Here is a 14,853-nt window from a genome sequence, read left to right as displayed (position 1 = left end):
GTTTAGGTGAATCAAGTGTCGAGCTGGAGAATCCAATCTGTCCAGCTGTTAAAGCTGTTATCTTTCAATTCTGAGAAGTCTCTTTTCACTTCAATACTGTCAGGAGGTTTCAACATATTGACGAGACACAAGAGTTTCTGCTTGGGTGACGTGGTACCAAAGTCAAGAAAATGCAGAAGAGATGAAAAGAAAGAGTCCAGTTACAGATGACTGTGTGTAAAGTAGCTTTATACAGTAACGATGATCATAACATCATTTTCATATTCATCAGGCCTCCTAACATTAGGGAATTGGAATTAATCATTGAGTTTATGACAGACATCTAGGTGTCCCCTATGTCCTGTTTCCGGCTCTGCTCCAGCAGCGTTTGGTTGAGTTTGATGAGGTGTGTGCAGTATATCTGGAGCTGCGTGGCTCCTCCTGCGCTTTGCGCTTTGCGCTTTGCGCTGCAGCTGGATCCAACACTCGCTCCTCCCTGATGGTCCACACAGCAGACTGCAGTCAGAGCAGCGCTCTTCCCCTCAGGATTCACCTTTCGGATTCACCTTCACAGTCTGCGTGAAATATTCACTCCGCGCCGGACTTCACAGTTTGAAACAGTTACACTCACAGTGCGCGCTCTGGATTTACTCATGCTGAGATGGAATATGAAAAGTCTACCAGGGAACAGCTTTCACGAGTTTGAGGTAATGCATACCTTTTCCTCTCCCACTCATTTAAAGTGAAGTTTGTATGAAGAGTTTCAGAGCTTGTTGTGCGCAGTGCGCGTAAAGACGCGCTCCTCCATTAATGAGTGCGCAAAGAAGCTCCAGAGTGAATAAAGATTAACTTTATTTGGATTATTACTGTCATGAACATTCTTTGAGTTTTCAGATATCTTTATTTATTCATTTATGATCCTTAAGACACAGTGTAAATCACGGGGAGCATGCAGTGTCTGGACACTGGCCATGTGTGCCATGTGTTCACACTCAACCTGCAAAGAAGAGGATGGACTTTTAGACTTGGATACAACATTTTATCCTATCATTTAAAATTAGGTATATTAATAACTCTGTTAAACATATGGCAGAGAAGGGATTAAAGCTGCCTTATATACACCATTTCTGTCATTTTAATTTTGTCCACGTGATGGCAGTAATGAGTCACTGAAGTCTGACAGTTTTTTAAAACTGTCTTAGTCTCTAAGTTTGTAATTTTCAGTGCTTCAGCCTGGAGACAGCCGTCATTGCATGTTTTTAAATTAGTCTATTTTTTTATTTTCATTTAAAAAATATCATCTTCTTCTGTATATTTCACACACAAAAAATGCTGCTGTTTCTAATTTGTCTACTGGAGATTGTAGTGATTCAGCAGGATTAGATGATATAATGCAACTCTGGGAACCTACATTTAACAACAAATGTTGGAGATGTGAATTCACTGTCTTTCTGTAGCATCTCCATGAAGCTTTCATGAAGTTCTGCCAATAAACATTTTTTTAATCGTATTTCATTTGCAAAAGAGACTATTTTCCAAGAGGAATTCTATCTCCTGGATAAAATAACTGGCAACTGGCAAATAAAGAGTCAACACTGGTTAAGTAGTTCCTCCTAATTTTAAAGGTCAATACGTCACTTTTGTTTGGTTTTCAGTTTTCAAAATGTCTCTTTTAGTCGTAAAGTTTCACAATTTGGGATTTTAAACTCCAGTCTCCCTGAAACATCACAACCTCCAAATTAGAAAAAATTTGAAAATGCAGTTGTTTTTATTATAAAGTTGAATTATGGGGGGCTGGAATTAACTCAAAGGTTCCATAATGTATTATTGTCTTCCTTATAAAAAGCATTTATTTACTTCATTGTCTGTCTCATCCTGAAGCTTGGACACATACTGTGACTGTTCCTCCTGTGGGTGAAGATGGATCCTCCTGCTGGCAGCGTCCTGCAGCTTCTGACGATGATGATGGTGATTTTGCCCCCTGTGGTTAGCCTCCCTTGCCCCCGGCCTTGCTCCTGTCCCCAGCCTGTGGAGCTCCACTGCACCTTCCGCTCGCTCATCAGCGTCCCAGCGACGGTTCCCAAACATGTGACGCGCATGAACCTGGGGTCGGTCCACTTCTGTGTCGTCAGCATTTGGACTCTGAGCACAGCTGTGAATCTCTTTATGTTTCATGTCGGTTCTGTTTTTGTTTTGTTTCTTACTTTCAGCTTCAACAGCATCAACAGGCTCACAGAAAAGTCACTGTCTGGTCTGAGGAAACTGGAGCTGTTCATGATTCATGGGAACGAAATCCAGAGTCTGCCTGCTGGAGTGTTCAACGACCTGACTTCACTTCAGGTGACTGAACATTCGCAATGTTCGTCTTCACCAAACGAAATTCACTCACACAAAACATGTTTATCGTTTAAAATGTAAACAACATAGCTCATAAAGTTTTTATATAGTTTTGCTTTACCTACAAATACTTGAGCTTAGAACTCAAATTTAAAACATGTTGAATTTTTAGCTGTTGTGAGACATTTTATCTTCTTTTAGCCAGAGGCTAAGAGTCTGTAATTAAAATAACATGTGTATTTCATGATATTTGAGTGAATGCAGAAGTTGCTATTGTTGTTTGTGAGGTTTCAAGATTTTATTGACTAATTTCAATCTTCACAGGTGGTTTATTTCCATGCATTCTTCCCTGTGTTGGACAATTTGTCACAATATTCTGTCTTCTTGTGTATTTCTTGTAGATGTTGAAGATGAGCTACAACAAGCTGACAGAGATCACCAGGCAAACCTTTCAGGGTCTGTGGTCTCTGACCCGGTTGCACCTCGACCACAACCGTCTGGAGTCTATTAATCCCGACGCCTTCCAGGGACTCACCTCTCTGCGTTTACTGCAGCTGGAGGGCAACCGGCTCCAGCAGCTCCACCCAGCCACCTTCAGCACTTTCACTGTGATGGGCAGCTTTCACATCTCCACCGTGAGACACCTCTACCTGTCCGACAACCACCTGACGTCCCTGCACCCCAGGCTGCTGGCCTCCGCGCCCCAGCTGGAGAACCTGTACCTGCAGGGGAACCCATGGACCTGCGATTGCAGCATGAAGTGGCTGCATAACTGGAACGCAACGGCTCCAGGTGACATTTTAGTACTCTGTTTGCACATTCATGTCAGTAGTTCTGTTCTTTGTTTGAAGAGATGTCATATATTGCAAGCAGGTTAAAGGCTTAAACTCTCTTATTTCTGTTTTTTTAATCTAAGTTCCAGCCTCTAGTGAGATGTTATTATTGTTATTAGTGACTTTCACTAGATCAATGGCTTAAAACCTTAGCTGTCCAATAAACTGATCCTGAATAATTGGTCTCTTCACTTATTTGTTACCACTATTAAAAAGATTTTAATGATGGAAGAGATCTGTTCATGCAAATCTGCATCAGCAGTAATATTTGTAAGAAGTTGGATGAGAGGAGACGGTTCAATCACTCAGTTCAAACAGAAGAAGGCTGAAGTTCTGAGTGAACGTGATAACTGTGGTCTCGTTTTCTGTCGCTCCAGGAGTGCTGAAGTGTAAAAAGGACCGAGCTCTTCCTGGTGGTCAGCTGTGTCCCATGTGTTCGTCTCCAAAACACCTCCAGCAGCAGGAGCTCCCTGCTGTGGAGGGCCTGCAGTGCAGCCACCCCATTGTCAGCTCGGCTCACAGAACGAGTCCACCTGAGGACAGCGAGAGTGAAGTTTTGACCGTCGAGGACTTCAGAGAATCCCTGGGAAACATCTCTCTGGGCCTGTCAGATGAACATGGGAACGAGGTGGACTTGGAGTGTCGTATCGAGGAACCCAAAGAACTGACGAAGGTCAGCTGGGAGCAGGTGGACCAGCTTCACCTGACCTCCAACATTTCTCTGTCCGTGGATCTGGACTGCCCGGTGGACAGAGAGAAATATGAGCAACTGTGGAGGCTGATCGCCTACTACAGCACTGTGCCTGCCCACTTACAAAGAGGAATTACTCTGAGTAAAGACCCTCATCCGACATATGTATTCAGACAGGACTCAGAGAAAGACGCCCTGTACTACACAGGAGTCAGAGCAAATATGATGGCCCAACCGGAGTGGCTGATGCAGACGTCTGTGGACCTTCAGCTGAACAGACAGCAGTCATCAGCCAAGACGGTGAAACTGACCCTGAGCACTGACCTGTCAGAGAAAGTAGACATAGAAGCGATGCGCAGACAGAGGAGGACGTGGGTCATGATCGAGTCAACAAACACAACTCAGAAGATGTTGAGCGCCCTCTTGGGAAGTCCAAGTGAAATGTTCTGTAGCGTGCACGGCTCAGGCCAGCCGGTGGTTCAGTGGATGCTTCCGGATGGCTCCAAGCTGGAGGCCTCTTACAGTCGTGCAGACAACAGGGTCTCTGTTCACAGCGATGGAAGGCTGCTCATTAAAGCTGTCAGCCACACGGACGCAGGAGTTTATTACTGCGTCTCCAGGGTTCATGGAGACTTTGCTGTCCTGCCTTTTTATTTAACAGTGCAGGACTCATCCGGCCCTGCCCCAGGAGAGGACACGCCCACTGTGGAGGGGGCTGTAGGGAACCCTGTCTCCTTGCCTTGTGAGACGTCTGGATCTCCTGATCCTGAAATTCATTGGATTTTACCAAATAACAACATTGTTAGCCCCCAAACCAACTCCTCCCAAGCGTCAGTCTATCCAAATGGCACTTTACATATCCCAAAGCTTCTGCCGTTGGACAGCGGTTACTATAAATGCCTTGCCCTGAATCAACACGGTGTGGACACCCTGACCACCAGAGTGAGTATTGTCAAGCACAAAGGGATCTTAAGACCTTTCAAGAAATTTTCAGCTCAGCCTCAGTCAGCCTCTGGCGTGAGTACTCAGATTACAGTCCCGTCAGGAGACACAGAGGAGGTTTCAGGGGACGGTGAGGTGTTTCAGGAGGAGATTTCAATCAACCAACAAGACCCCGTCAGAAGGAGAATATCTGGAAGTGTCTCTCCAGGCAGGAGGGGCGTCCAGCCCACCAGGAATCTGAGGCGGAAGCCACCAGTGCTTCACAGGCCAGCGGCACCACGGGTGACAGAGAGGAAAAACCCCATTCAGAACAGGAGGAGGGTTAATGTGTCCAAGAGTAAAATAGACCCAGAGAAATGGGCTGATATTCTGGCCAAGATTCGAGATAGAAATGCAGTGATTACCATGACTCCACTCCCAGAGAGGACAGCTACAGAGCCGACGGCACAGACGTCTGATGGCGTGACAGCGTTAGAAAAGCGGGACGAGGATTACTTCACTGCAGCGCCCACTCCTCCACAACATCCACAAATAAAAACTAATAAACACAGCATACAAAGCCAAAGCACGCATCTGACATCCGAGAGATACACCACACCTAATCCTTCCGATATGACTTCAGACTCGCAGCACTACATACAGGCCACAACAGAAGCACGCGTCACGTTGAGTACATACAGCGAGCGGTACACAGCCCACGATACACACTTGGACCAACACACAGGTTTCCTGCCACAGACCACATCTGTTCCTTCACACACTGTCACTTTGTGGCAGGATGTTTCAGACACTGCCAGCAGCAGGACAGTTTCTCTCCAAGATCACAGTGTGGATTCAGAGGTTGATGGCGTCCAAACAGCTGACTGGTCAGACATCAGCGATTCTGTTCGTCAAAGTGACAATGTGGATAAATCAGACGTCGCTGTTGGAGAGTCTTTTGTCAGGGGAAGTGAGGTCATCCCTTCAGTCAACCCGAATGAATCAGCCACAAGTCAAGATCACAATGGAAAACATCTGAGTATCACTGAGAAATCACAGACAAACTCTGATGATTTGCAGGCTGAACGAATGTTCTCGACAGCATCGACAACAGCGCTGTCAACACAGAGCAGATCTGAGCAACCCAACGCCAGGAGAAGGAATGGAGGCCGGAGGAGAGGGCAAAACAGGAGGAAGCACAAGCTGAGTCGACTTGCAGCACGAGTGAATCCCAGCACCGCCTCGCATTCGAAAACTGAGCCATTAGACGTTACGACCGAGCTCCTCGGCACCACAGTTCCATTCACCGACAGCCAAGTGGCGTCATCAGGCAGATTGAGTCATAAAGCCAGCGAGCTCTCTCCGCATGACCGCCAAGAAACCACCAGACCTTCCGTGCATAAAGCATCTTCTCAAACTAAACGCAGACGTCCACCTTCGGCCAAGCTGCAATTCAAAAGCACTTCGGCAGCCCCATCGTTTCCAATAACCTCTCCAGGAGTCGGTCATGGAAAGATGAATTCTCACACAGCAGCTGTGCCGGAGCACTCAGCCCCTCCGCCGAGGCGTTCAGGCAGCCCTGTTCCACCTGTCCGACCCTCACAGGAGACACGAGCTACACTCGTCCCAGAAGGTCCTGGACTAGAGCCACGTCCTGAGGGCTTCCAACTCCAAACGCAAACAAATGTAATGAGGAATCAGTCAAGTGATCCAGACACGCAGGCTGGAACAGACACGGCGATGCCTTCAGAGGAGAATGACATGGATTTCACCCTGCCTCCACCTCCATTTACCTCATCTGAAACAACATCTGGATACTCTTCCAGGGCTGTAATTACAACCCTGAGCACGCTTTATTCAACAGATCAGGTTGCCACAGGGTTACCTGGAAGGTTGTATGATGAGCAACATCAAATCTCAAGCACAGTGTCGGTGGGAGATCTGAACATGGAAAACAGTGATCCAGTGACGATGGCGCCACCTCCTGCTGCCTCGTCTCTTCACCATACTGTAATTTCCTCCACAGTCACACCACCAATCCCACCGTCAAAAACATCTTCCACGGGTGACAACATCTCCCCTCCAGTGCAGACGACGGTCATTACAGTCAGCCAGAGTCAAGACGAAGACTTAAACTCCATCGTCGCCACGTCAGAGTCGGACAGAGGAACAGACTTCAATCCTACAAGCCTCTCACCTGACCACGGTCCTGCAGACAGTCATTCAACAGTGAGCAGCCTGCAGGTCAGCAGCCAGACTGCTCCCCCCACTGCTCCAGTCCCATCCACACCCTCCACAGAAACGCCACGAACCAGCACTCAGGACGAGGATGGAAGAGCCCAGCTTCCTGGGCGAGCAGTTCCTCCAAGAGGGAAACCAACGATAATGAAGAACAACATCCAGACCTTCACTGTGAAAGCTGAAACAGACGCTGTGCTCCCCTGCGAGGCTGAAGGCGAGCCGATGCCCTTCTTATCCTGGACTAAAGTCTCTACTGGTGCGTATGACCGATGCTCAAAACCATAATATATCTACATTTAGACAGGCAGTGAAGTAAAGCACATTGAAAAAGTGGAAGTCCTCTATAAGTTAAATTTACAACATATTGTATAGGAACAATATTATTCTTACCAGCTTGGGCTAGTAGGTCCTGTCATACAATAAAAATTAAACCACATTGTTATAGGTCGAGTCCCAGCTGCTTTTTGTCCATCTCGTCCAGGCATCACCAGCCTGCAGCTGTATTGTCACGTTATCGTGTTCATGAATGGAAAACGCTGAAAACAGCAAAAATAAACCAGATATTCATAACAATTTCACCAGTTCTTAATTATAATTCTTAAGTGTCATACTTTCAACAAACTAAAATATGAGTTGAACTAAAACAAAACTTTAAATGATAAAAATTAGTACAGAATTGCGATAACTATCTAAATAAGGTAATAGTTTAAGAGAATAGTTAAAACAGCTTGAAAAATACAAAACAACTGAAAATGTAGTCAAATGTCTATCATTCTAAATACATTCATTAATAATCTTTTTTATATCTTCAAAAAACAACACTTGATCCAGTTTTGGAATGTAAAGTAACGTGATGCTGATTTAGAGACATGTTTAAGAACGTAAAGTCTTGACCTTGTTTCTTTTGTCATTCTAAACATTTGCTTCCATAATAAGGACGATGGTTCGGTGGAGTTCTGCTCTGTGGGTCTGTGTTCATGAGGGATCCGGTCTTTGTGTTGACGTAGGGGCGAGCATCGCAAGGAACATGAGGGTCCAGAGATTTGAAGTCCACCAGAACGGGACCCTAATCATCAGGAAGACCGAGATCTCGGACCAGAACCAGTACCTGTGCACGGTCCAGAACCAGTACGGCACGGACCAGATGGTGGTGGACCTGGTGGTCCTGTCTCAGCAGCCGCGGGTGCTGCAGCCCCGCCACAGAGACGTCTCTGTGGACGTTGGTGCTGAATTGGAGTTGGAGTGTACAGTGGAAGGTCATCCCAGGCCTCGGGTCACCTGGGAGCTCCCTAGCCACGCCCACGTGGCCGCCGGCGCCCCCTCGCAGCAGCGCCTGGCCGTGCTTGACAACGGGACGCTGCGGATCAGCGAGGTCCGCTACACCGACAGAGGTGTGTACAAGTGTCTGGGCAGCAGCACGGCGGGGGCGGACTCGGTGTCGGTGCGTCTTCACGTCTCAGTGCTGCCCCCCATCATCCAGCAGGCCGTCCGTGAGAACATCAGCCTCCCTGAGGGCAGCAGCATCCTCTTCCATTGCACTGCCTCGGGAGCTCCGCCCCCCGTCGTCCGCTGGACCACACCTGACGGCCTGCAGCTCGCCAGCTCACAGTCTGCCGCCGTGCGTAACGCGATGGTCTTCCCCAACGGGACCCTTCACATCCGGGAGCTGGGCTCCGGGCATGCTGGGAGATACGAGTGCCGGGCCAGCAACCCGGTGGCGCACAGCAGCAGGACCGTGAACCTGAGCGTCAGGAAGACTCTGATCTCTGCCAAGGCCAGGATCAGCTCAGCGTCTCCTCAGAGGACAGACGTCGTCTACGGCAGCACAGTGCTGCTCCACTGCGAGGCTCGGGGAGACCCGGATCCCCGCATCATCTGGAGGACTCCTGCCAAGAGGCTGGTGGACATCCAGTACAGGTGAGACACACACACTCACTATTTTACACCAAAATAAAACCTGAAAACTCATTGATAATATTTCATCACTACAACAGTCGAAATGACAGCATTTCATTAAATTTGTAGATGTTTTAGACTTTGTACCTGCTCTTCTGCTTGGTTTTTATTGTTAATTATTATTGTTTGAGCTTTTTTAGCTATATTACTTTTTTCCTTTATACTTTTTCTAGTGAGTTAAGCGAGCTTTGATCTTTTTTTTTGTCAATACGTAGTTTCATCTGTTTTATCCATTTGGCTGTTTCAACAGTGTTCGCTTTTTCCTCTTCACTTTTTCTTGTAGCCTGAGACATTTAGCAATTTTAGAGATCTGAGATTTTTTTTTCTCTTTTGAACAAAGTTCAGTTTTTTTTTTGTTATTTTAGCCATCTTACCTTTTTTGTTGATTGTAGTTGTTATTGTCAATTTCACTGTTTTATCTCATCAAGATTTTAGTTGTTTGAGCTGTTTTTGCCACTTCAGCTGGGAGATGTGAGTGCTTTTGAAAGATTTTCTGGTTGGCAAAGGATCAATAACTGGAGCTCTTTATAATAAACCACTAAAAAGACTTTCCGCCCATAAAAACACAATAAAAAGTAGAATTCAGAGTAGGATTATGAAAACAGGTCTAAAAGTGCAACTGTATAAGACATCAAGACTACAAATGAAAAAATATATATTACCTTCATAAATAAGATAAAGATGTATTTCCACATACTTTAGTCGAAGCTTCAGTCACGTCAGAGCCACGTGACTCGAGAGTTGCAGGTTTCAGACCACAAACTGTTCATGGATGGACTGATCTCCTCGCATGGCCATAAGTGAAACCCGTTTCCTGTTAACCCCCCCGATCTCCCCCAACATTCACCCTGAATCATCACACAGTGAAGGATGGCTGATGAAAGTCGCTCCTCTTGTTCCTGCAGCGTTGACCCCAGGATCAAGGTGTTCTCCAACGGCACCTTAACCATCCACTCCGTCACCGACCAGGACGGCGGCGACTACCTGTGTGTGGCGCGCAACAAGCTGGGCGACGACTACGTTGTGCTGCGGCTCAACGTGCTGACCAGAGCCGCCAAGATTGAGCAGAAGCAGCAGCGCTCCAGCCAGGAGGTTCTGTACGGCGGAGACCTGAAGGTGGACTGCGTGGCCTCGGGGCTGCCCTACCCAGAAATCAGCTGGGCGCTGCCGGACGGCACCATGGTCAACCCGGTCAAACAGAGAGACGGCGGCGGCGCAGGTCGCAGTCGCAGGTATGAGCCGATGACGTTACTCTTTTGCCCAAATCAGTTTGAATAAAAACAATACTGAGATTAAAATGGAATTAGGTGATTTAAATAGACTCCTACTACTTGTTTTCATTAAGAAACACCTTTTAGAAATGTAATGACGACAGATTTCAATGAATAAATAATACATGGTCTGCTATTTCAACAAACCAGACTCTCATACTAAATATAAAACTTTATTTTTCGTTCCTTCCTGTGCTACTCTTCATGCAGGTACGTGGTCTTTGACAACGGGACGCTTTACCTGAACGAGGTGGGCATGCCAGAGGAAGGCGACTACACCTGCTACGCTGAGAACCGACTGGGAAAAGACGAGATGAAGATCAGAGTCAAGATCAAAGCTGGAGCGTCGGCGCCTCGAATCCAAGGAAAAGGCGGAAAGAGCCTCAGTGTTTATTACGGGGAAACCGTGACGCTGAGGTGCGACGCTGAAGGCGAGCCGGCGCCCGTCATCACCTGGATATCTCCGACCAACAGAGTGATCGCCCCGGCGCCGGACAAGTACCAGGTCTTGAACGACGGGACACTGGTGGTCCAGAAGGTCCAACGCTTCGACGCAGGTAACTACACCTGCCTTGCCAGAAACAAGGCGGGACACGACCACAAAGTCACCGGGCTGGAGGTCGTGGTGACTCCCCCCGTGATCAACAGCTTCAGAGGAGCTTCCAGCGCCGTCAAGGTCAGCGCGGTGCAGGACCGGCAGACGCTGCTGGACTGCATGGCGAAGGGAACTCCCGCCCCTCGCATCATGTGGGTGCTCCCGGGGAACGTGATACTTCCGGCGCCATACTACGGCAACAGGATGGCGGTTCATCTCAACGGGACCTTGGAGATCCGCTCGCCAAAGAAGACGGACTCGGGCCAGCTGACCTGCATCGCCCGGAATGAAGGCGGGGAGGTCAAGATGGTGGTGGACTTCACGGTGAAGGAGGCGGTGGTGAGGCCGCTGGGCCGAGGTCCTGAAGTGGACCGCCAGTTGATCAGCGTGGGGAACGCCATTACTTTAAACTGCTCCCTGGAGGGAACGCCGCTCTCGCACGTCACCTGGATCTTACCCAGTGGGACTCCTTTGTCCGGCGGCGCCCGACTCTCAAAGTTCTTCCACCGGCCCGACGGCTCGCTGATCATCAGCAACCCCTCCGTCGCCGAGGTCGGTACGTACAAATGTTTGGGCCGGTATGTGGGAGGACTTATGGAGCGCACGATCACGCTGTCGCCCGGGAGAAAACCTGAGATCGGCAACCGATACGATTCTCCTGTCAGCGTCATGAATGGAGAAACACTCCTGCTTCACTGCCAAACCGCCGGCGACGTCCTCAGACTCACCTGGACTCTGCCCAGCGGCGTTGTGCTCAACAGGCCGCAGAGAGCGGGGCGCTACGCCGTCCTGCCCAACGGGACGCTCGCCATCCAGATGGTGTCGCTGTACGACCGCGGGCCGTACATGTGCCGCGCTGCTAACGAGTACGGCGGCTCGCTGCTCCCCGTGTCCGTGGTCGTCATGGCGTTCCCGCCTCGGATCACGAGCGGCCCGCCGTCCGTGACTTACGCCAAGCGTGGCGTCGCCATACAAATAAACTGCGTCGCGACCGGAATGCCCAAAGCGGAGGTCGCCTGGGAAACGCCTGACAAAATGCGCCTGGCGGTCAGCGCGCAGCCGCGCCTGTTTGGAAACAAGTACCTCCATCCGCAAGGTTCCCTCATCATCCAGAACCCCACCGCCAGGGACGCCGGGGTCTACCGCTGCACGGCCAAGAACGCCATCGGGGTCGACTCCAAAGTTACTTTTCTAAATGTCTTCTGAAAGTGACGCTCTGCCGCACTGTTCGCCCAGGAAACTGCCCAATCAGGAGTCTGCAGCCGGCGGCTCTGGAGCCTCGCGGCTCCTCAGCCCGTCTGCAGTGGAACCCTCAATAATATGTGTAAATACAGATTCTATCTTATTTTTATTTTATTTCTACACCAGACTATCTCACAGCAGGGCTCTCTGTATTGAAAAATGATAAACAGGTGAAATAGATAAAATGCCAAAAATAGCTCAATTAAAAAAAAGAATGAAGACACTTCTTTTCTTTTAACACAGAGTGAGAAATCTGGAGCAGATGTGGCTCTGCAGCGCCGCTGGAATCGAGTCTCTCCGGTTTCCCGCAGCTGTTGTGTGACTCAGAGTCGATCCAAAGAAAGAAAAGAGAGTTTCACTGACAACCTGCGACCAGAATCCACCAGAAAGCAGCTTAAGTATTGTTTGATGCTAAAATGACTTAAAACAGGCGAATGAGTCAAAATGGCTGAAATGCTAAAACTGCTGAAATCGCCAAAAAGTTATAAATTTGCTTAATAAAAATAACCTAATTGAGCTAAAAGTGTAAAAAGAAAAATCTAAAATGTAATAGTAAAATTTCAATCGTTCTATACAACATGAATAATTCCTTAAATGCAAACTCGGAAAGATTTTGTGTAAAACTATAGCAAAGTTGTGTTTTCTTCATTTGAACATGTTTTGTGGCTCCAAGTGAATCTTATTTGATGTAAAGTAAAAAAATCTGGTTTATATCCTCCACTGCAGTCGCACCATGAGATTTGGTTTATTTATATCACATCTTCAATATTTTAATGACGACGTTCTAAAAACAGTGACGAAGACAGAAGATTCTGTACGATAATCTTCATCCCTTCATTTCCTTTCCTGGAAATACAGTTTCAGGTAACGAGATTGTTGTTGTTTATGCGTTGGTGTGTGTTCTGTGTGCAAAGTGCAGTTTTTTGTTGTTGTTTTTTAATAGATGTTTTTGTCTTTGACAGACTGAGACTATTTTTCCATATTTAAATAAAAGATTTCTCTGTTCTTAAACTGAGAGTTTGAGGTTTATGAGGGAAGATGACGACACAAGAATACTCACCAGTGTTTTTACAATAACCACAGTCTGTGACTCCAATACTTTTCTTTTATATTGAGTATTTTGTCCGGCGGACCTCAGAGAGGACGAGGAAATGTGAGAAAGTTTAGTATGAATGAAGTAGGTCAGTGTTGGAGGGAGTGGAGCCGCAGAAACATCTGGAATCAGGAGGAAATCCCCCATTAGTTCAGCCTGAGAGTCACACTGTGTGTGTGCGTGTGTGTGTGTCTTTGTTCACCTATATATTTAAAAAGTACAGCTGTGATTTAATTTCAAAAGATAAAACTTCTTAAGCGGCGACTGACTCTTCACGTCAAGCTTTTCTACTCGGTATCTTTAACACCAGCGATGGTTTGATTGTTGTGGATCAGAGGTCTCGATTGAACATCGCTTACGCACACAAACCAGCTGTGGAGCCACATGCGGCTCTACAGCAACGCTGCAGTGGCTCCTGGGATAATACCTCCATACTTCACAGTCATTTATTTAGCTTTTCTGGATGCATCTAAATAACATAGAAGATATGAACCTTGAACAGGGAAAACGATTTGGGGTGAATTTCAGTTTTGCAGAAGGCTTTTATAAAATTCTCTCTGATTAGATGTTTAATCATGTGTGTGTTTGTGTGTTTGTGTGTTTGTGTGTTTGTGTGTATGCAAAACCTTTTTCATTTCTTATTTTCAATCTATATTCTTCAATTTGTAGGTTTCTGAACAAGGCTCCTCTCTATTTAACCAATATTTCTTTAAATTGCAGAAAATATGTTTGATTTTCTTTCTATTTTAATCATTAAATCACTTAAAATGGATGAAATGAAAGAAAAAAAATGAGCTAAAATGATTAAAAAAACAACAAACTGGCTAAAATCCAACAAGGATAAAAACAAACATAATATGGCTAAAAATAGTCCTTTTTTTTTTTTTTTCAAGAAGCGTAAAATTGCTTCAAATAAGAGTTCAACTTGCTTGAGCTGTTATCTCATTGAAGTGTGTGAACCATTTTAAACTTCAGCTCTTCTGAATTACTACTTTATTTAACATGTTGCTGAATTTGGAGGATTCACAGAATATATATCTGATTTATAGTTTCTGGCGTCGGCGTCTGTGAAATCCTCTTTTATGAGCTGAGAAAAGTGTTTCCTGGTGAGTGACGTCACACAACACAACGGGCCTGGAGTTGCATCTGACCAAAGATTTGAGTGTTTGTTTGTTGACTCCAGTTTCCAGCCTGTAGGTCTGCGCTCACAGCTGACTGTCGTTACTCCAACAATCACGCTTCAAACAAAGTCGGGCTCATTAAAACTCCAGATCAAATGAGCCGAGTGGCTTGAAGCAGGAATCAGTGATCAGAGGAGCCACATGTGGACGTACAGGCCCGCTGGAGCGGCGCCATGACGCTCGCTGGCGTGGAAAAAAACCTCCAGGTGACGAACTGACGTCACCTTCCACCGCAAGACAACCTGAGTAACTAAAAAAGAAGAAAATATAGAGTTTTAGTCAACGTGCACAGACTCATTGGCCTTTAATTCCAGTGATGCTTCTTTACCTGCATGAGCAAAATGTGCTGAGGAACTGAAGAGCCAAACTGATAAATCATCTCAAATTACATTTTATTTAAATTCTTAAGATTAAATGACTTAAACAATATTAAGAGTAAATGAATAGACATGAGCGCCACTGTGTTAGTGCTGAGTGGACGGGTGCCCTCTGGTGGCCACAAATGGAGTCTAC

At 46.7% G+C, this 14,853-nt stretch overlaps 1 protein-coding gene across 1 annotated transcript; it reads left to right on the top strand.

The window, feature by feature from the left end:
* The first annotated feature begins 467 nt into the window (after positions 1-467).
* Positions 468-13,079, top strand: mxra5a (matrix-remodelling associated 5a). The gene is made up of 8 exons (XM_080493075.1): positions 468-686; positions 1,861-2,087; positions 2,190-2,319; positions 2,718-3,108; positions 3,527-7,258; positions 8,010-8,919; positions 9,864-10,190; positions 10,440-13,079. Exons 2-8 carry the CDS (start codon positions 1,900-1,902, stop codon positions 12,028-12,030), a joined length of 7,269 nt encoding a protein of 2,422 aa, XP_080349201.1. The 5' UTR covers positions 468-686; positions 1,861-1,899; the 3' UTR covers positions 12,031-13,079.
* Positions 13,080-14,853: the final 1,774 nt, after the last annotated feature.

This window comes from Lipophrys pholis, assembly GCF_963383615.2.
Source record: "Lipophrys pholis genome assembly, chromosome: 23".
Classification (NCBI taxonomy): domain Eukaryota; kingdom Metazoa; phylum Chordata; class Actinopteri; order Blenniiformes; family Blenniidae; genus Lipophrys; species Lipophrys pholis.
Note: the sequence above shows the minus strand (reverse complement) of the source record. Positions and strands in the feature narration are given on the sequence as shown.